Below are 21,801 nucleotides of genomic sequence, written 5' to 3' on the forward strand. Positions count from 1 at the left end.
TCCTTCTTTCCTCCCTTCCTTCCTTCCTTCCTTCCTTCCTTCCTTCCTTCCTTCTCTCCCTCCTTCCCTCCCTCCCTCCCACTCTCCCCCCCAACTTCATAGATAATAGGATAATATAGGAATATGTTTTGCATGACTGAACATGTATAAGCTATATCATATTGTTTGCTTTCTCAAGATTTGGGGAGGTAGGGAGAGAATTTGGGATTCAAAATAAAAAAAAAGAATGTTAAAAATTGTTATTAGATATTATTAGAAAAAATACCAAAAAAGTACAAAAAAGAAAAATGATACTAAGAAGTTCTAATTCTTAATAAAGTAAAAATCAACAGCTATAATTAACCTAAACAAAGTTCTTTGAAGTTCTTAATAATTTTAAGAATATAAAGGGGTCTTGAGACCTCTCTCAAAAAAAATTTCAGAATGGCTGCTATAGGGTATTCTAAGAATTCATTTAGCATAATTCAAGAACTATTCATTAAGCACTCCCTGTGTGCTAGGCTAGAGGTGGAAATAGGAAGACAAAATAAGTAGGACACATTCTTTGTTCTCATGAAGTTTACTGTTTAGAAATAGCAGTGATTGATTAAAACACAGATCTTTCCATGTCAACTACCCTTCTGAAAAAAGTCATCAGTGGTTACTTATTGCCTCCAGGATAAAATATAAAATCCTTAGCCTATTATTTAAAGCCTTCCCCAGTCTGGCTCCCACCTACATCTTTGATTTTATTTTATATTACTCCCCTTTCATGTACCCCTGATCTAGTCAAACGGGTTGGTTAGCTCTTCAGTGTTCACAGCATTCCATATCCCACCTGGTGGCTTTGCATTAGTGGGCTCCCATGTTATGAATGCTTTTCTTTCTCACTCTGTAGAATCCTTTGCTGTTTTTGTTTAATCATTTTTAATTGTGTCTTACTCTTTGTTACCCCCTTTGGGGTTTTCTTAGCTAAGGTACTAGAATGCTTCCTCATTTTCTTCTCTGGCTCATTAATAGATGAGGAAAATAAGGCAAACAGGGTTAAATGACTTGTCCAGGGTCACCCAATTGGGAAGTGTCTGAGGTCAGATTTGAACTCAGGTTTCCCTATTTCTTCCAGACTGGAAAAGCAGGGACTATCCATAGCAGCCTTATCTCACTGATGATTGGTGAAGAAGTTTTAATGTAGTCAGTTTCTACCCTGAGTTGGCTTACCCCTCTATAGGCAGCCTGGTAGCCCTCTGTTTCCAGGAGCTCATCACATCAGTGCCAAATCCAGTGGAGACACCTGACAAGTATAGCTCACTGTAGCTCAGAACTCAGCACCTAAACTCAGGGGATCCACCACCAGCTTCTCTCTCTCTCTCTCTCTCTCTCTCTCTCTCTCTCTCTCTCTCTCTCTCTCAACCCTCACCTTCCGTCTTGGAGTCAATATTATGTATTGGCTCCAAGGCAGAAGAGTGGTAAGGGTAGGCAATGGGGGTCAAGTGACTTGCCCAGGGTCACACAACTGGGAAGTGTCTGAGGCCAGACTTGAACCTAGGACCTCCCGTCTCTAGGTCTGGCTCTCAATCCACTGAGCCACCCAGCCGCCCCCAGCTTCACTTTCTCGTTGGCTGAGATTATAAGTGTGAGCCACTGTGTCCAGCTGGGCTTTGTTTCTAAAAAATAAACACATTTTGGAGGGTTTCTTTGTTCTGCTATTGCTTCTAGGGGAAGGGACCATTAAAGAGCTGAATTGTTGGTGTAGTTGCTACAGAGCTGGCTCCAGAGCCAGGAAGAGCCTAAGGTTCAGTCCCACCTCTCCTTCTCTTCTCTCACTGGCATTTAATCTCTTATTGCTCTAGGAAACTTTTTGTATGATGCAGAGAAGGTACTGGACTACATTGAAAATCAATAGTCAGGGTAGTTGGTGACTCAGGCAATAGAGTGCCAGGCCTGGAACTGAGATGACCTGGGTTCAAATTTGACCTGGCAAGTCACTTAACCCTGTTTACCTATCTAGCCCTTACTGCTTTTCTGCCTTGGACCAATACTTAGTATTGATTCTAAGACAGAAGGTGAGGGTAAAATTAAACCAAACCAAACCAAACCAAAGCATGTCAGGGGCAGGTAAGGTGGCTCAGTGGACAGAGAACCAGGTCTGGAGATGGGAGATCCTGGATTTAAATTTGGCTACAGACATCTCCTAGCTGTGCACTGATTGGCAAGTCACTTAACCCCAAATGTCCAGCCCTTACCACTCTTCTGCTTTGGAATCCATACTCAGTTTTGATTCTAAGACAGAAAGTAAGGGTTAAAAAATACCACCCCCCCAACCCCAATAGCCAAATGCTTACTATGTGCTAAGCAATGGAGATAGAAAGCAAGACAAAAACTAGACGTCTTCCCATGAGGGTAAGTGCTAGCTTTTTCACACTACTATAACAAGTGAGAGTATATGAAATCACCTATATACAGACAAGACATAAGCAGAGGGAAGGTGCTAGTGTTAAGGACAAGGAAGGCTTCTTACAGAAAGCAAGACTTGAGCTGAGTCTTGGAAGAAGCCAGGAAAGCCTAGACGCAGCAGGAAGGAGGAAAAGCATTCCAGGTGTGTGTGTGGGCAGTCAGTGGAAAGGTACAAAGCTGGGAGAGAGAGAGAGAGTTCTGTGTGAGAATCCTGGATATTTGAGTACTCCTTAGAGGGGAGGAAAGTCTAAAAATACTGGAATGGCAAGGGGGTGGGGTGCAGATGTTTAGGAGCTTTAAAAACCAAACAGAACATTTTATATTTAATCCTGGAGGTAATGGGGAACCATTGGAATTTACTGAGTTGGGAGGGAGATGTAGGGAGATCCATGCTTTAGGAAAATATCTGTGACAGCTGATGGACTAGAGTAGGGAGAGACTTGTGGCAAGAAGACCATCTTAGAGCAGTGATGGGCAAACTTTTTAAAGAGGGGAGCCAAAGGAAAGGAAATATGTCAGTCTGTTTCTAAGGCAACTCCTTCGAAGTTTCATTGTATTGTATCCTACTCATTGTATTCGTCAGATCAGGAATAATGTCTCCTGACCAGATAGAACATTTCAGGGAGCCACATCTGGCTCGGTGGCCATAGTTTGCCCATCACTGTCTTAGGGGGTTATTGCAATCATTCAGGTGCACCAGGGTGGTGGATGTGTGAGTGGAGAGAAGGGGGGAATATACAAAAGATGTGGCAAAGGTATAAACAAGACATAGAGTTAAGGTGGATATGGAGGGGTCAGTATGCAATTAGAGTTGAAGATGACTTGGAGATTGTCAGCTTGGGTGACTTGTCTTTGACAGTAACAAATAAATAGGTGAGTTTGGAAGAGGGGAGGAATTTGGGGAAAGATAATGAGTTCTATTTTGGTAGAGGGAGTTTCCTGTCCCGAAATTCCTATATTTAGGAAATCACAAGTCTAGTCTTTGTTTCTGTCTTATTGAGAAGCTGGGATTTCTTATGACTTCCCTTTTCACCTTCCTCCAGATTGGAATAGGCAGAGGGGAGATGGCAAGATGATTAATGCTGATTCTCAATCCCCATACCTCATCCCTTCCTCTTCCTTTTGCTTCAGTGAAACCCCTTCTGAACAACTCACTCTTACCAGACAAGGAAATCTATATAAGAAGCTAATTCCTGTCCAAATTACTATTTTCCCTTCACTTGGAACATTTGGTATGGAGGGTCCTGAAAGCAGAACTGACTTTTCCAGAACTCTTCCAGAATTTTCTCTGCCTTGATCTCCCAGGAGTACTGGAGAGGCCTCCAAGGGATGGAGAAGGAACTTGTTCTCACATGCATGGGGAATGAAAACAACTTCACAACTCTCAGCTCTGGCCTCAGTCTCAGCGGCGTCCTTTCACTCAGATATATTTCCAGTGATGAGAGGTAGCTGGCATTCACTCAAAACCTTGTGGTTGTGTTCGAGTGCTGTGGCACTCTTTCCCTGGATCTCTGGGGCACAGGGATGACATGTTGATTCATGAGGCCTCAAACACTCCTTCAAATAGGGGGCTCTGGCCAAGCCCCTTTGGGAATGTGTTCGATGTGCTCAAAATTCTCCTAAACACATAACCGACAGTTGCTTAGTGATATGAGTCTCATCACAAGTCAGCGTCAAACCCTGCTTGGGGACAGATAGATGCCAGAGTGAGGCATTGGTTTTTCCATTGTTGGACTTTATAAAGCTCATCTTTGTGTTTGGATTGTCAACAGTGATTTGGTTTCAGCATCCTGGGATGAAGGGAGGGCTTAGTTTTAGGAAGAGAACATATGTCCTAAAAGCAATCCCTAACCCTATGATGAAATTAAATCATGAAATTAAATGGCTCAAGGTAGACTCCTTTCTCCAATTCCATTATTTCCTTTCCATGCTGTTCCATTTTCAGTAGAAGAGACATAGAGGTATGATAAATAAAACACTGGACTCAGATGACCCTCTAGGTTTTTAGTTCTGATGTTGCTACGCGTAATCTGTGCAAACTGGGGCAAATCACTTTCCTCCTCTAGAAGCAACTATGTGGCTTAGTGGATAGAGCACTGGATGGGAGTTTAGGAAAACCTCAGTTCATTTCATGGTTCAGACACTTATTAGCTATGTGACTCTGGGCAAGTCACTTAAGCTTTTCAGTCTCCGTCTCTTTAACTATAAAACGAGGATGACAATAGTGTCTACCTCTTGGGGTTTTTGTGAGGATCAAGTGAGTTAACATGTAGAATTCTTTGCAAATCTTCAAACATAAGAAGCACTTAAACATCTTCTCTCTGTTTTGTCTCTCTGTTTTTCTCTGACTTTCACTTTCTGTCTTTCTAGCTGTCTCTGTCTCTCCATTTTTAGGTAGTATGGCCTCAGTTTCCTAATCTGTAAAATTAGAAAATTAGATCATCTTGAAGGTGTCTGATAGTTTCTAAGCTTCTTTTTAATGAGCTCTTCTCTTACCCTTGAAGTAGATTGATTTTTCTGCTTTGGGTGGGGAAAAAGTCTTAAACGTAGAATTGGAAGGTTTCTTGGAGATTGTTTGGTTCAATCCTCTCAGTTTACAAATGACAAAACCAAGACCCAAAGAGGAATGGTGACTTGCCTTAAGACATGCAGCTTATTGGTGTCAGAACTGTCACTAGAATCCAGGTTGACTCCTCGTTCATCATTCTCTCCAATACATCACACTGTCTTGAAACTTTTTAAACTTTAGTCACTTATATACTGTGGCAAATGTGTAGCTATATGTTGCAATTAAGTTCAGTAAAAATGTATTAGGTGTCCACTATGAGCAAGGTGCTACTGGGTACTGGGGAATTATAAGGGCAAAATGACAATAGAATTCTTACCTCTAAGGAATTAATTAAGGGGAAGATAATTTGTAAAGATATATAATAAATTTATCTATAACACAAAATATGAATAATAAATGTTTATATATAAATTATGTATAATATGTAAAATTTTATATCATCTAACCATCCATCTATCTATCTATCTATCTATCTATCTATCTATCTATCTATCTATCTGTCTGTCTGTCTAAGGAGGGAGAAAGTACTAACAAGTAAGAGGCAAAGAAAGATTTCCTATAAGAAGGTATCACATTAGTTGAGCCTGGAAGGAAACCGGGGAGTCTAAAAGACTGGGAAAGGGGTTAGGAAGAAATACCTTCTGGACAAGGGGCATTGCCTAGGCAAATATATGGAGGATGGAGATGATGTACTGAGTTTAGGCATTATTTTGCCCGAAAGTTGAGTACATAAAGGGAGTAGTGTGCAGTAAGTCTGGAAGGAAATAAGTACAAACCAGACCAGGAAGACTTTTCAGTTATCATGTAGAATCTCTTGAAGGGCTCTGATAAAAGAATATCCATGACTTCAAGGAAGTAGTCATCTTAAATGATCAAATAGTGGGAGGAGAAGAATATATAGTTTCCCTTAGAAAGTGCAGGCATAAAGTAGAACCAAGAGAATGACTTACTAGATAACTACAATAACAGAAAGGTAAAAAATGAGAGACTTTGGGACTCTGATCGATTCAATGGCCAATCTTAATTTCGGAATAATCAAAAATTAAGGGTGGTTGGGGATAACTGGGTGACTCAGTGGATTGAGAGCCAAGCCTAGAGATGGGAGGTCCTAGGTTCAAATCTGGTCTCAGAGACTTCCTAGCTATGTGACCCTGGGCAAGTCACTTAACCCCCATTGCCTAGCCCTTACCACTCCTCTGCCTTAGGACCAATACATAGTATTGATTCTAAGACAGAAGGTGAGGGTTTAAAAAAAAAGAATTAAGGTTGTCTAGGTGGCACAGTGGATAGAGTGCTGTCTTCTCGTCTTGAGTTTGAATGTGACCTCAGACACTTAATAGCTATGTGACTCTGTCTGGGCAAATCTTAAACCTGTTGGCCTCAGTTTCCTCATCTGTAAAATGAGCTGGAGAAGTGATATTAGTGTTTTAAAAAAGCATCACTGAAACATTAAAAAATTTAAACTGATAGAAATCAGCATGAGTGATTTTCTTGTGAGATAATGTGCCATGAATAATGAAACTTAGCATTTATATAGAGTTTTAAGTTTTGCAAAGCACTTTACATATATTTTCTCATTTGGTCCTCACAACAACCCTATAAGATATATTCTACAATTATTTCTGTCTTATGGAGGAGAAAACTGAGACACAAAAAATTTAAGTGACTTACTGAGGGTCACATAGCCATTAAGAATCTGAATTAAAATTTGAACTCAGGTCTTACTGATTCCAAGACCAGTGTTTACCTTTGTTTTCCCTAGTTAGAGGTTCCATGAAGCCCAAGACATTTTCTGACCTTCCCCACCTAACTAAATCAGGTCTTGTCGTAAAAGAATGTCCTTAGAACAAGGGCCTGCTTCTGGGCTCCACTAGGTCATGGAAGAGCCTTCATCATCTCTTTTCCTTGCTCCTAAGGCTTCTACTTCAGTAAAACAAAATGTTAGCTGCCAAGGAGATGTCCTGGTGGCTATTCTGGATCTGCTCTGAGACCCATAAAAGGAGAAAAAGTTGGTGAAAGTGAGAAACGGATACCCGTCTCTAGATCCTGGCTCCCACGCTCAGTTAACGAGCCTGAGGTCTGGGCTCTGATGACAGGCCTCTTTGAAGAATTAACCCGAGACTCTCATCCCAGCGACATGGAGTGGGAGAGAGGAGTCTCGACTTAGCCGTCCACCAAACGGAGCGCGTTTTTATGAGGCGAGGCAATATTCACGGGCAGCTAAATAACAGGCTAATGAGATGTTCTGGGAGAAATTAGAATTAACTTTAATGAGGAGAAAACTCTTTGTAACATGCCAACGCCCACTGGATGGGGATATAAAAGCCAGAGCGAGGTGAGGGTTTTCAGGATCTGGGGGGACCTGCTTACGGGATCCACAGGCAACTTACAATGGCTTCCCAGGGCTACAAGACCTCCTTTTCTTCTGGTTCTCTCAAGGGTCTGTGTGGGGCAAGTGGGGGCTCCACTCGCATATCCACCGTGTACTCCAGCAGCTCCTGTAAGCTCCCTAGTCTTTCTCATGGCGGCCGGAGCTTCTCCACCTGCTCTGCTGGCTTAGGCAGACCCAGGTGTAGGACTGCTAGCTGGTTGCCTTCTTTCTGCCCTCCCACTAGTGGGTTCTCCTCCAGCTATTCTGGGGTTGGGGGCTGGTTTGGTGAGGGTATCCTCAATGGCAATGAGAAGGAGACCATGCAGTTCTTGAATGACCGTCTGGCCAACTACTTGGAGAAGGTGCGGCAGCTGGAGAAGGAGAATGCAGACCTGGAGGGCAGGATCAGAGAGTGGTGTGAGCAACAAGTCCCTTACATGTGCCCTGATTACCAGTCCTACTTTAGGACCATCGAGGAGCTGCAGAAGAAGGTAAGAGACTAGACAATAATATTCCACCACCGTACCATGGGAGAGGTGCTACCATACAGGTTGGATTTCATATCTTCTTCTTTTTCTTTTTTAGCCCTAATCTTAAGGCAGAAGAGTGATAAGGGTTATGAAAGTGAAGTAGCAATCAGGGTTATGTGATTTGCCCAGGATGACACCGTTAGGAAGTGTCTGAGGTAAAATTTGAAGCCAGGACCTCCCAACTCAAGCTCTCTCTCCACTGAACTACCTAGGTGCCCCTTGATTTGATGTCTTCTGATAATCCAAATGATGCCATGCAACAAGTTTCCTCTTAAAGTTCAGTTAGACAGGAGAGGCACACACACAGTAAATGATTTGGGATCCCAAAACCTTAGATTTACAAGTGACCTTAGTTTGACTCATTCATTTTTACAGATGAGGAAATTGAGACCTAGTGAGATTAGTAACTTGCCCAAAGTCCCACAGTTACTAAGTAGAAGAAAAGAAGGAAAAAAGGAAAGAAAGTAGGAAGGAAAGAAAGAAGGAAGAAAGGAAGGAAGGAAGGAGAGAAAGTAGGAAGGAAGGAAGGAAGGAAAGAAGGAAGGAAGGAAGGATATAAACATTTATAAAGTGCTTGCACTGTGCTAAGTACTTTACAAATTTTAGTTTATTTGATCTTCACAACATTCCTGGGAATAGATGCTATTTTTAGCCTCATTTTACAGTTGGGAAAAACAGGGTAGACATAGGTGAAATGATTTACCTAGGATCACACAACTAGTAAATATCTGAGCCCTGGTTTGAATTCAGGTCTTTCTGACTCTAGGCCCAGCACTCTATGCTTTATATCACCTAGATGCCTTTAGGCAGGTAAGCACAGATCAGGAATTTGAATTTACACTCTCATTAAACATATCTCCCTTTCCATTGTACTACATTGCCTCCATAAAGAAATTTTTTCTCTCCCCAGCCCATTTTCTTTGAAATTTGATCTATCAAGAAACATATGTAGACAGAAAAACAAAATTCAGATTCTGGAGGACACAGATTCTTTACTCTTGCCTTTGAATTTGAAGAATGACTTGTATATGTTTACTTCCAGAAGAAAAAAAAATTGATATAATAGAAACATAACAAGACCTAGTTAAATGATGCTTTCTCTAGTACAGGTGGGAGATCATTTTAATGTAACAAACAAACAAACAAACAAAAGATGAAAAGCTTGTTCTCCAGGAGTTTGGAAGGAAATGTTCCTGAAGGATCCTGATCCATTTCCATCTGGCCTCAACCACCCCAGCATTTCTTTCTTTCTTCCTTTCTTTCTCTCTCTCTTCCTTTCTCTCTCTCTTCCTTTCTCTCTCTCTTCCTTTCTTTCTCTCTCTCTTTCGCTCTCTCTCTCTTTCTTTCTTTCTTTCTTTCTTTCTTTCTTTCTTTCTTTCTTTCTTTCTTTCTTTCTTTCTTTCTTCCTTTCTTAAAAATTTTTCTTTATTTTATTCCAGTAACAAATCTACACATAAATTTTCCAGGGTTACATGATTCATGTTGCTTCCCTCCCCTCTTCTCTCCCCTCTCCTGTAGTTGATAAACAGTTCCATTGGGTTATACATGTATTATCACTCAAAGCCTATTTCCATATTGTTCATTTTTGTAAGAGAGTAATCTTTTAAAACCAAACCCCCAAATCATATGCCCATATAAACAAGTGATAAATCATATGTTTTCTTCTGTATTTCTACTCCAACAGTTCTTTCTCTAGATTACTCCACAGTGTTTCTAAAGCTCATTTACTAATATTTTCTGCCCCTTTGTTTCCAGACTCTCTGTACCAAGGCAGAGAATGCCAGGCTGGTGGTGCAGATCGACAATGCCAAACTGGCTGCCGATGATTTCAGAACCAAGTAAGTTTTCTGAAAGGGGCACAGAACTGGTCTTATACTTAGACAACCTCCCACCTGACCATATGAACCTGCAGATCAACAATGCTATAATGACTATTTTCACTGTAAACTTCAGATAGGTGTTGTAGAAAGACTTCTGGCTTTAAAATCAGAGGATCTTGGTTCAAATCTTGCCTCTGATTGTTACTACCCATGTGTTCTTAGGCAAGACTCAACTGTGCTGCGCCTTAGCATCTTTATATGTAAAATGTGGAAATAGGAATAGATGAACAATTCTTAAATTAGAGTTCAGGGGAAAAGGAGTCCATGTTTGAATTTCAGGAGGCCCATGATCTTGGATGGGGAAAAATAAAAATTTTAAAATCCTATGCATTTATTTGATGAATAAAAAAAATTCTCCTGAGAATAGGTTCATAGACTTTACCAGTTTATCAAAGGATTCCATGATACAAAGAAAGGTTAAGAATCTTTGGTTTAATGTCTCAATTCCTTTATATCATATATATCATATAGACTTAGGATCCAATGAAATATCTCCAATATAACTTCAGAAGTGATTTTTTTTTTTTTGGTAAACCTTTACCTCCCATCTTACAATCAATATCTTGTATTGGTTCCAAGGCAGAAGAATGGTAAGGGCTAGGTAATGGGAGTTAAGTGACTTGCCCAGGTTTGCCCAGCTAGGAAGGATCTGGGGTCATATTTGAACCCAGCACCTCCCATCTTTAGGTCTGGTTCTCAATGCATGAAGCCACCTAATTGCCCCAAAAAATGAATTGATTTTTTTAAACCCTTACCTTCCGTCTTGGAATCAATACTGTGTATTGATTCCAAAGCAGAAGAGCGGTAAGGGCTGGGCAATGGGGGTTGAGTGACTTGCCCAGGGTCACCCAGCTAGGAAGTATCTGAGGCCAGATTTGAACCCAGGACCTCCCATCTCTGGGCTTGGATCTCAATCCACTGAGTCACCTAGCTGCCCCCATGAATTGATTTTTAATCTCTAACTAGGAAGCAATATGGCAGAGGGGGAGGAAAAGCCAAGTTTCTGGATTCAGAAAATTCTGGATCGAAATCTTGCCTCTGAAATTTACTTTTATGATCTTAGTCAAATTCTCTTTTCTGGGCCTCTGTAAAGTGAAGAAGGGGCTCCTTGAGGTCCCTTCCACCTCTCTAGATCTACAAAATAGGCATTTAATCTTGCATCTCTCATTGGAACCATTTTATGTATACAGGTATGAGACAGAGGTGTCCCTGCGCCAGCTGGTGGAGGCTGACATCAATGGCCTGCGCAGGATCCTGGATGACTTAACCCTGTGCAAGGCTGACCTGGAGGCCCAGGTAGAGTCCCTGAAGGAGGAGCTGCTCTGTCTCAAGAAGAATCACGAGGAGGTAAAAACTGACCCTTGAGGCTGGAGGAGGGAGACTTTGTGAGATCTTTGGGTCATGCTTGTTACTCCCTTGCCAGGAAGTGAACGCGCTGCGCTGTCAGCTGGGCGATAGGCTCAACATCGAGGTGGACTGTGCCCCACCTGTTGACCTGAACCGAGTGCTGGATGACATGAGGTGCCAGTACGAGACGCTGGTGGAGAACAACCGCCGAGACGCTGAGGACTGGTTCAATACCCAGGTAGGGGGATCACTTGTTGGGACTTCTGGCCTCTCAGACCTCCGCTGCCAAGGGATTAACCCAGTCCCTTTTTTTGGGGGGATGTTTCAGACAGAGGAGCTGAATCAGCAGGTGGTGTCCAGTTCCGAGCAGCTGCAGAACTGCCAGTCAGAGATCATTGAGCTGAGACGCACCGTCAACTCCCTGGAGATTGAGCTGCAGGCCCAGAACAGCCTGGTGAGCAGCAGCCCTGACATCCTTAGATTTTCTTCTAAAATCTAGCTGTATAAACACTTACTTACCTTTTCCTCCTCCACCCCCCAATTCTTCACCTACAATTCTTTATACAAAATTTATACAATTCTTTATACAAAATTCTTTGTACAATTCTTTATATAAATCTACAATTCTTTATACAAAATTTACACAATTCTTTATACAAGATTCTTTAAACAATTCTTTATATAAATGTACAATTCTTTATTCAAAAATATAATGACAGCTGGGTGGCTCAGTGGATTGAGAGTCAGGACTAGAAGGGATGTCCCAGGTTCAAATCTGGCCTCAGACGCTTCCTAGCTGGGTGACCCTGGGCAAGCCACCTAGCCTCCACTGCCTAGCCCTTACCACTCTTCTGCCTTAGAACCAATACATAGTATTGAGTCTAAGATGGAAGGTAAAAAGTTTAAAAAAAAATGCGATGACTCTCACAGGATTTGAGTTTCTTTGGCAGTCAAGGGCCCTATGCAAAGGAACGTGGATCGCACCCTGAGCCTAGATCTTAAATCTTGTGAAAAACTCAGAGTGATTATAAATTCAAGGCCCAGGAGGAATAGACAAGTCTAAGCAATGGCTTCTGTGTTTATGTAAGTGAATGAAGAGATAAAGCTTGTGAGTAATTACTGGTTACTCACAGATGTCAGGAAACAGATGTGATACTGTCTAGGTCACAGGGGTTGGTGACACATGGAGAATCATGGACCCATCTCAAATGAGATGCTTATTTGGATTTCCAGTCTAGCATGTGCCAGCTTAGTGGGACTTTGCCAGTGCTTCATTATTTTGCAAACTCATTCTATCATGGCTTGGCTAAGGTGAGCAGCTGGGTCCCCTGACTCTCCCAGGGTTTCCATATCTGGATTCTGGGCCCTCTGCCATGGGGAGATTCTCTTGGTCTATACAAAACATGAGAGCAAGGTATAGTGGATTGAAGGGTTGCCTTGGAGCCAAGAAGACCTTCTGAGGCATGCTGGGCGAGTGACCATGGGGAAATACTTAATATCTCCATGCCTGGGCAACTTTCTAAGATTTTAAGTGGAAAAGAAAAGTGTCAATTCTCTTTTCTAGAGATAGTTTCTTCATCGAGAGTTCCACATGCCAGTGAAATCATACATGACAAATATATTTTTTTGGGTATCATTGGTCCTTAAATACCTTTGCAGTGTATCTTTTTTTTTTTAAGTCCTTACCTTCTTGTCCTAGTATTAATTCTATGACAGTAAGGCAAGGGCTAGGCAATCAAAGTTAAGTGATTTGCCCAGGGTCTAATAGCTAGGAAGTATCTGAGGTCACATATGAACTCAGGTCCTTTTTATTCTAGGTTTGGTACTCTATCCACTGGGTTATCTAACTGCCCCATTTCTCGGTGAATCTTAAGACTTTTAAAGCTTTGCTTCTTCCCTAGGGGTCAGTACTTAAAAAACTGCATTAGATCATGAATGTGGAAATTGTCTACTGACGCAGATCAGAGACTCTTTGATAACTGATAGTAGTATTAGAGTTGCCTCAAGGCACCATGAGGTTGAATGACTTCCATGTGGCCACGAAGCTAGTTTGCATCAGGACATAGATCCAGGTTTTTCTAACTCCAAAACCATTCCACAAAGCACTAAATCTCACTACTTTTCACATAACTGTGGTGGTTGTTGTTGACTTCCAATTTTAGAGTTTTTTGATTTATTCCCATGCTGCCTCTTTCAATCCTAGTTCCTCTGACCCTAAGAATTATAGTGTAGGAACCAACTCAAAGAATGATAGACCAGTCCCAGCCCTAAGTGTTGGTTTGGTTTATACAGTTAGGATAGAATGGTGGGACAGGCCAAATGTTTGAGGTTCTTTATAGGGTAAGAGTAAGATGGAAGAATTGTTATTGTTCAGTTTTAGTCTTATTTGTCTCATTGTGACTCTATTTGGGAGTCTTCTTGATAAAGATACTAGAGTGGTTTGCCATTTCCTTCTCCAGTTTATTTTCCAGATGAGGAAACTGAGGCAGACAGGTTAACTGACTTGCTTAGGGTCAAATGGCTAGTAAGTGTCTGAGGCTAGATTTGAACTCATGAAGACCAGTCTTCCTGATTCTAGGTCCAGCACTTCATCCATTGAGCAACCTAGTTGCTCTCTCACATAGCTGAGACTTCATAAATGTTTGTTGAATTGAATTGTATGAATAATGCCTGTCAAATGGGAAGGAATGAATAAATGGATGACTAGAGTCATATGAATGGTAGCTTCCCTTAAACCCATCTTTCTTCTGCTTCTAGAGAGATGCTTTGGAATCGACCTTGGCAGAAACTGAAGGTCGCTACAGTTCCCAGCTGTCCCAGATGCAGTGCATGATTGGGAACATTGAGTCCCAGCTGGCTGACATCCGCTCTGACCTGGAACGCCAGAACCAGGAATATAAGGTTCTCTTGGATGTCAAGGCCCGGCTGGAATGTGAAATTGCCACATACCGAGGCCTTTTAGAGAGTGAAGACTGCAAGTAAGTACCCCGGAGGGACAGGCTGCTGCCCATTTTACTCTGAATACACCATTTATAAAATTTTGCCTTTCACCTTTCCTAGGTTACTGATTTGAGTTTTGAAAAGGACTCTTTAAACAATGACACTAACTCTCTATCTTTTTCTTTGCCTTAGGCTCCCCTGTAACCCCTGTACCCCTGATTTCTCACCCTGCAAGCCCTGCCTCCCCTGCCCCACAGCTGTCGCCTGCAGTCCCAGTGTGCCCCGCACAGCCTGTGGACCACGTATGGTCTGTGTGCCCTGCCCTGGGGGTCGATACTGAAGTCAGGCTGCTCCAAGAATCTTCAGGATCCTTGATTTTCGGGTATATGTTCGATAGAAAATGCTCAACCACAATCCTACTCTTGCAGGGGTGTAGCACAAAGTTCTTGGTCCTAACCCCACTTCTGGGGAGGATGAATAAATAAAATATTTTCAAGATTATTCCTGATCAGTCACTAGGGCTGGTTTTTCTTGAAGGTCTCAGCTCCTGATCATTTCAGTGTTTCAATGGGTATCGTGGTCTTTGTTCTCAGGGTATCTCCTGTATCATATTTTGCTTCTGGATACTGTTCAAAACGGATACTGCAATGCACAGGAGTGCTTTTGTTAGCTGGCTAATAAAGGTGATTTTGCTCTGGCATCTCACACCCTGTCTTCACAGTGGCTGCTTTGTTTGTTTATTTGATTTATTCCCTAAGAGCTGCTTGAAAGCAGAAGGATTACTGCATTTGAACTGATGAATCTTGGAGCAATAAATAGGCAAGACAATTGGTCAAAGTGTCATGGAGGGGAGCCTGCCCTCTCTGGAGTAAGACCACTCTTGACTGTTCCTCTGTTGTCTTTCTTTGTCTGAAACTCAGCCTTTCCCCCCTCTGTCCAAATCAGTGTGAAAGAGTTTTAGTTTCTTCAGACTCCCTTTCAGGGGACAACCTCTGGCTCAGGGTGGCTTGGACTCATCCCAGCGATAGTCATTGTATCTCTCTTTCAGAATAGCTGGAGTGAAGCGACAAGAGTTTAGTCATTCACAGGCTGTGAGAAGCACCTTTGCTTTTAGGTGGGAGAACAAATAGGAGGCTCATAGCAACTTAGGACCACAAGATACCAATGACCTTTTACTCTCGTTATTTCAGCGCTTAATGCTTTAGAGCAGTGATTCCCAAAGTGGGCACCACCACCCTCTGGTGGGTGCTGCAGCGATCCAGAGGGGCGGTGATGGCCACAGGTGCATTTATCTTTCCTGTTAATTGCTATTAAAATTAAAAAAAATTAATTTCCAGGGGACTAAGTGATATTTTTTTCTGGAAAGGGGGTGGTAGGCCAAAAAAGTTTGGGAACCACTGCTGTAGAGGATGCTATGTCTCCATTTCATCTATATATGAGGTTTCCTATATATGAATAGAAATATAAATTTCATATATGTATAAATGGAGATATGACATCCTCTAAAGCATTGGGTATTGAGGTATATACACACATAAATATATATGTATATATATACACACACTGACATATATATTAATATATATAATGTATACATGTACTCACATACATACATATATGGGAGCAGCCAGGGGGTAGAGTGGATAGAGCACTGGCCTGAAGTCAGGAAGATCTGAGTTCAAATTTGGTCTCAGACACTTACTGTGTGACCCTGGGCAAGTCATTTAATCCTGTTTACCTCAGATTCTTCATCTGTAAAATGGGGACATACAGGAGAAGGAAATGGAAAACTACTTTGGTATCTTTGCCAAGAAAATCCCAAGAGGTCACAAAGAGTTGGACACGACTGAGCAATAACAACTATACACACACACACACACACACACACACACACACATTTTAATGTTAAAATCACATATTAAAGGGACCTGGGTTGAGAGTATTAAGTATCAAGACGGGTTCTAGCGTCAGAGTCACCACTCAGTAGTTGTGTGACCTCAGAGAAGTCACTGTCACTTGGTCACAGGTAAATGAGGAAGTTGGATGAGTACTTCCTTCCATCAGTTTCAGACAACCTACAAATCATCCCATTTCCATATTTTTTTTTCTCACTTTGGACTTTATTTTTCTACTAACAGTATGGAGAGAGTACTTTTCATATGCCATAAGAGAGCAGCACCTTTAATGCTCCCTAAGGTGTAGGATGTGAATTCAGTAGAAGGATGGAAAGATTCACTTTGGACTGCTATAGGAATGATTGCTAAATGTAGAGAATGAACAGTTTAATTCAATTAGCCAGTATTTTATTTCCAAAACTCTCATTTTACTTTTTATTTACTTTTTTATCTTTTGTTTCATTCCTTTCTTTCTTTCACTTTTGTAGTCTTTATGGTCAAGTAATTTTTCTTTTCTCTTAGCCTCTACTTGTAGTTTTGGGGTTATTTTTTTCTTCTGCTTTTGTCTTTTGGATATCTCTTAACCGGTAGTGTTTTTTGGGGTATTTTATTCTTTTTATTTCTACTTTCAGCCTCAGTTTTTTGATATGGAATTTTGTGATCAGGCCAGGCTCCTCCAGCCTTCTTAGATAGGTTGGGTTGGTCTTGTTTGGTCCTGTTCTCTATATAATCTCAGTGATACAGCTGGTTGGGAGAGGGTAGCTGGTACTAGGCTCCACCTTTGCCTGATTCTTGACTTTTGTCTTAGTCTTTTGAAGGCTTAGTGTGGGTTCAGTCCTTGACTAATCTCTCTTATTTGCATGATCCTCAATCTGGCCTGGCTCTGTCCTTTGCATTTCTAGACTGGATAGAGGGGCTTGTCTCTGATTCTTTTCCTGTTTCTTTATCAGTGGTTTTTCTATGGTTGTTTTCAGTTATAGGGACAGTTTTCTTTAATTTGTCAATCCTCTCTCTCTCTCTCTCTCTCTCTCTCTCTCTCTCTCTCTCTCTCTCTCTCTCTTTCCTCTTTTAACCAGTAATTTAATGATTACCCTTTGACAATCATTTAACTACTTCTGAATTTAGACAACTGTCCTAGACTAAACTGTTTTTGGACTAAATCTGTCCATCTGTTCACATGGATAACCAGTCTGAGAAACTTTGTAAAATGCTTTGTTGAAATCTAGATAAAATCTGTAGCATCTCCCTGAATTTCTAGTTTAGGAAACCTGACAAGAAAAGAAATGGAGTTATTCATAGCTTTAGAGTTGTAAGGGACTTGAGAGGTCATTTAGTCCAGTATATTTATTTTACACACAAGGAAACCAAGGGCCTTAAAGTCAAAGTGACTTTCTTAAGGTCACAGGATAGGAGAATGTCAGAACAGGAGCTTGAACTGAGCTTCTTTGATCTTAAATGTAGGGTTCTTTTCACTACACCACACTGTCTTAGAAGGCAAAAAGGCAGCTTTGCATAGTTGACTAGTGTTAAGACTTGAATTCAGGAAGGGCTGAATTTAATATCTACCTTAGATTAGTTATTAGATTTGTGAATCTAGGCAAATTACTTAACCTTTATCAGCCTTTTTTTTTCTCATCTCTAAATTGGATACAATAATGGAATATTCCTTTCTTAGTCTTTTGATGTCTTAGTCTTTTGATAGCTTAGTGTGGGTTCAGTCCTTGAGGAATCTCTCTTGTTTGCATCATCCTCAATCAGGATAGAAATGTGAGGATAGAAATGAATAAAGTGCTTTGCAAACCTTGTTATCTATTATTGTTATGTTCATTATCTATCTCATGATCTTTTTTTGTCACTTGTTCTTGATGATAAATTGGCTCTTTGTCACTGTTGCTTTCTTTTCTGAAAATTCTTGAAGCATCCCTTTAATAATCTCCTCTAGAATTTCGTCAGGAGTTGAAGTCAAGTTCACAGACCTATATTTTTCAGGCTCTGTTCTGAAAAGGAAGAGTCAAGGATAACTTCAATGTTATTTATTAATATGAGCAGCTGGGTGAAGGGTGGTTCCACAAAGAGGAATATGAAGTTGGAAAGATTAGTTTTATAGGGTGAGATAAACTTGGCTTTGGATATGCTGAATTTGATTCAGTAGTGGTGATATCTTAAAGACAATCAATCAATCAACACGTATTTGCCAAGTGCTTTCCATGTGCCAGATACTTTGCTAAGTGTACTACACTAAGAAGTATATGAGGTGTTTAAAGAAGATTATTATTTTTGGTGTGAGGGCTTGCTGAGACCTTTTCAGGGCTACTTTCCTCCTTTGGTGTCCACTTGCTATCCAAGTCTCCTTTGTGACTCTAAGAAGCTGTAGTGTGTACACACCCTGCTAAAACCACTTTGGCAGATGAGATAAACCAGACTGAGAGTAATTTACAGGCCTTAGACTTAGTGAGTTGGGGTAGGGGCGGTGTCTACCTCAGGTATATGAAGTCTTTCCCTGGCAGAATGGGCCGATGAGAACAATTTCTTCCAAAAGTCATGAAAGTGGTGAAAGTAGGCACTGTGGAGTGCTTAGAGCTTGGTTGGACATTGAAGAAGCCAAGGTCATCTACTGAATCCTGAGCCATCACTAGTCATTCTGACTTTTGTCTTGCCACTGGACTTCGATGACTCTGGAAGAGTCAGTGAGGTTTATGACTTTGTGCAACTCTGCCTCACTTAAATAAAATTATGTGTCAGTCAAAAGATATCATTCCTAGTGATATCATTCTGGTCCTCTTTGAGCATGAAGGACAACAACCAACCAACTTTGCCATGTGATGGGGATACTAAGAAAGAACAAAAGTGGTCCATGCATTTATAAAACTTACATTCTAATGGACACATGAATAGATATAGAGAAGATATACACAGAGTAGATGGAAGGCAATCTTAGAAGAGAAAGCACCTGGGGGTTAGGTGGTGGGTGGCAGGGTGAGGGTTGAGATAAAGAGGGCAGATAATCAAGAAAGACCTCCTGCTGAAGATGGGATTTGAGCTCTGTCTTCAAGGGGGTCAGAGATTTAAGGGCCAGAAATGATGAGGAAAAGTATTTCACCTACGGGATATATTGGGATAGTCATTGCAAAGGCGTGGAGATGGGACATAAAAGTGTCTTGTGTGAGGAATATCAAGTACGCCATATTTCAATTGCACTTTATGTGGAGGCAAGTAACTTGTAATAAGATGGGAAATACAGGAAGGGGCTAAGATGGTGAAGTGTTTTAAATGGCCAAAAAAGAAGAGTTTACATTTTATCCTCGAAAAAATAGGGAGCCACTAGTTTATTAAGTGGTACTCAATAAACGTGGTTAGACTTGAGTTTTAAGAAATCTGGCATCTATACCACTGCTGGGTTTGTACCCCAAAGAGATCATAAGGAAAAAGACTTGTACAAAAATATTTATAGCCATGTTCTTTGTGGTGGCAAAAAATTGGAAAATGAGGGGATGTCCCTCAATTGGGGATGGCTGAACAAATTGTGGTATCTGTTGGTGATAGAATACTATTGTGCTGAAAGGAATAATGAACTGGAGGAATTCCATATGAACTGGAAAGACCTACAGGAATTGATGCAGAGTGAAAGGAGCAGAACCAGGAGAACCTTATACACAGAGATTGATACACTGTGGCACAATCCAATGTAATGGACTTCTCTACTAGCAGCAATGCAATGATCCAGGACAACTCTGAGGGACTTATGAAAAAAAAAACAACGCTATCCCCATCCAGAGAAAGAACTGTGGGAGTAGAAACACAGAAGAAAAAACAACTGCTTGATCACATGGGTTGATGGGGATATGATTGTAGATGTAAACTCTAAATGATCACCCTAATGCAAATATTAATAATATGGAAATAGATCTTGATCAATGACACATGTAAAACCCAGTGGAATTGTTCATTGGCTATGGGATGGGGGTGGGAGGAGGAGAGGGAAAGAACATGAATCATGTAACCATGGAAAGATATTCGAAATTAATTAATTAAATAAACATTTTCAAATGAAAAAAGAAATCTGGCATCTTTGAGGATGGAGGCTAATTAGGAGGATAATGCAATAGTTTGGATGAGAGTTGATGAGGGGTTGAACTAGGGTGGTAGTTACATGAGTGGAGACAATGGTGCATGTACCAAAAATGCTATGGAAAAAGAAGCAACAATATTTGGAGATAGATTAGATATGTGGGGTGAGTGAGTAAGAAGTTGAGGATTGTGAAAGCGGGCTAACCAGAAGGATCGTGGAGCTCTTCATGCTAATAGGAAAAGTTGAGAGAGGAATGTATTTTTGTGGAAAAGTAGTTCTGTTTCAGATATATTGAGTTCAGAGTTTATGTTGTTGTTATTGAGTCATTTCAGTCAATGTCCAACTCTTCGTAACTCCATTTGAGATTTTCTTGGCAAAGATAAAGGAATGGTTTGCCATTTTCTTCTCTAATTAATTTTATAGATGAAGAAACTGAGGCAAACAGGGTTAAGTGACTTGCCCAGAGTCGCACAGTTAGTAAGAAATGTTTAATAAGCAGTTGGTGATACAAGGTAAAAAGTTCAGGAGAGAAATTAGGGCTAGTTAATAAAGATCTGAGAATCATATGTATAGATGGATTAAAACTATGGGAGCTGATGAAATCACCAGGTGAGGAAGCTTAGAGACAAAAGTGGGGAGCTCAAGACAGAGCCTTGGGGGATACTCACAATTAGTGGATATGGTAAATGTGGACTAGTGAAGGAAATATGAGATGTCAGACAAGTAGGAGAAGAAACAGGAAAGAACAGTCACAAAAATTCAGAGAGAAGTAGATGGTCAATAGTGTCAAATCCTACAGAGAAGTCAAGAAAGTTGGGAAAAGGCCATTAGATTTTGCAACTAAGATAGTTTCTATAACTCTGCAGACAGTAAATTATACGGTTAGAGTCATATTGCAGAGGACATAAAGGTCAGAGGAGAGGAAGTAGATATAGATAGCTTTTTTAAAGGAGTTTAACAGAGAAAGGGTAAGAAAATAGCAGGTGGAGGTGGTAAGAATCAGTGACTATTCTAGAAACGTAGCCCAGGAATGGTATTATAAGGTTGATAAAAGGTTAAGATACCTTTTCCAGGCTCTCTTTATTCCTAGACTGGAGCTAACTTACTTAGCTGTTCCTATTTAGACTGATTAGGAAGGTATCCTTAGAGGGGTAACCACACAGTGACTTATCTTTAAGGATCCTAGGAGTAACATTCTTGTGAGAAACATTTCTACTCTTTACTACTATAACTCCTAAACCCCAACTAGTATGCTTCCCATCTGCAAAAGTCAGTCACAATGACATTATTGATTCTTAAACTTGAAATGTTTACTTACTAATAATCACAGTCTACTCATTATCCAGGGTCACACTTTTCTGCCTATATACAAAATATCTGGTGGATATGGGAGTGGAACGGGCATATGTTTAAAGAAACAGAGCATCGAAGTACGTGAATAGGGAAACTCCTGTGCCTGGGGAAATTCTGATATCTTTAGGGAACAGTTTAAACTACATGTTAGGAGCTGAGAAAGAATTAAATTCTTTTTAGCAAAAAACCTCCACACAAAGAAACAACTTTAGTGGCTTTTAGTGCAATAACGGTAAATCCTGTCTTTCCCTCATTCCTCTGACATTTCTCCTTCTCTCAGACTATACTTGGCCATATAGGGCAGGTAAACCCTCTTCCTTCACAGGGGGAAGATTCTGTTTTCCTTCAACTGGCTTCCAGTCAGCATTTTCCTCCAATCAAACACTTAAATTAGTTTCAGATTCTATAGTTTCT

General features: G+C 40.8%; 1 protein-coding gene across 1 annotated transcript; it reads left to right on the forward strand.

The window, feature by feature from the left end:
- Positions 1–7,393: 7,393 nt before the first annotated feature.
- On the forward strand, positions 7,394–14,759 carry KRT35 (keratin 35). Its single transcript, XM_044675817.1, has 7 exons — positions 7,394–7,864; positions 9,659–9,741; positions 10,974–11,130; positions 11,207–11,368; positions 11,459–11,584; positions 13,888–14,108; positions 14,263–14,759. Exons 1-7 carry the CDS (start codon positions 7,394–7,396, stop codon positions 14,408–14,410), a joined length of 1,368 nt encoding a protein of 455 aa, XP_044531752.1. The 3' UTR covers positions 14,411–14,759.
- The last annotated feature ends 7,042 nt before the right edge of the window (positions 14,760–21,801 follow it).

The sequence above is a fragment of the Gracilinanus agilis genome, chromosome 4, assembly GCF_016433145.1.
Source record: "Gracilinanus agilis isolate LMUSP501 chromosome 4, AgileGrace, whole genome shotgun sequence".
Lineage (NCBI taxonomy): Eukaryota > Metazoa > Chordata > Mammalia > Didelphimorphia > Didelphidae > Gracilinanus > Gracilinanus agilis.

Bases quoted from the DNA above. Each gene is read 5' to 3' on its own strand.
- KRT35 (XM_044675817.1), top strand. From the start codon at position 7,394: ATGGCTTCCCAGGGCTACAAGACCTCCTTTTCTTCTGGTTCTCTCAAG. The intron at 11,369-11,458 runs GTAGGGGGATCA...GGGATGTTTCAG, and splicing joins AGGACTGGTTCAATACCCAG to ACAGAGGAGCTGAATCAGCA. The intron at 11,585-13,887 runs GTGAGCAGCAGC...TTCTGCTTCTAG, and splicing joins TGCAGGCCCAGAACAGCCTG to AGAGATGCTTTGGAATCGAC.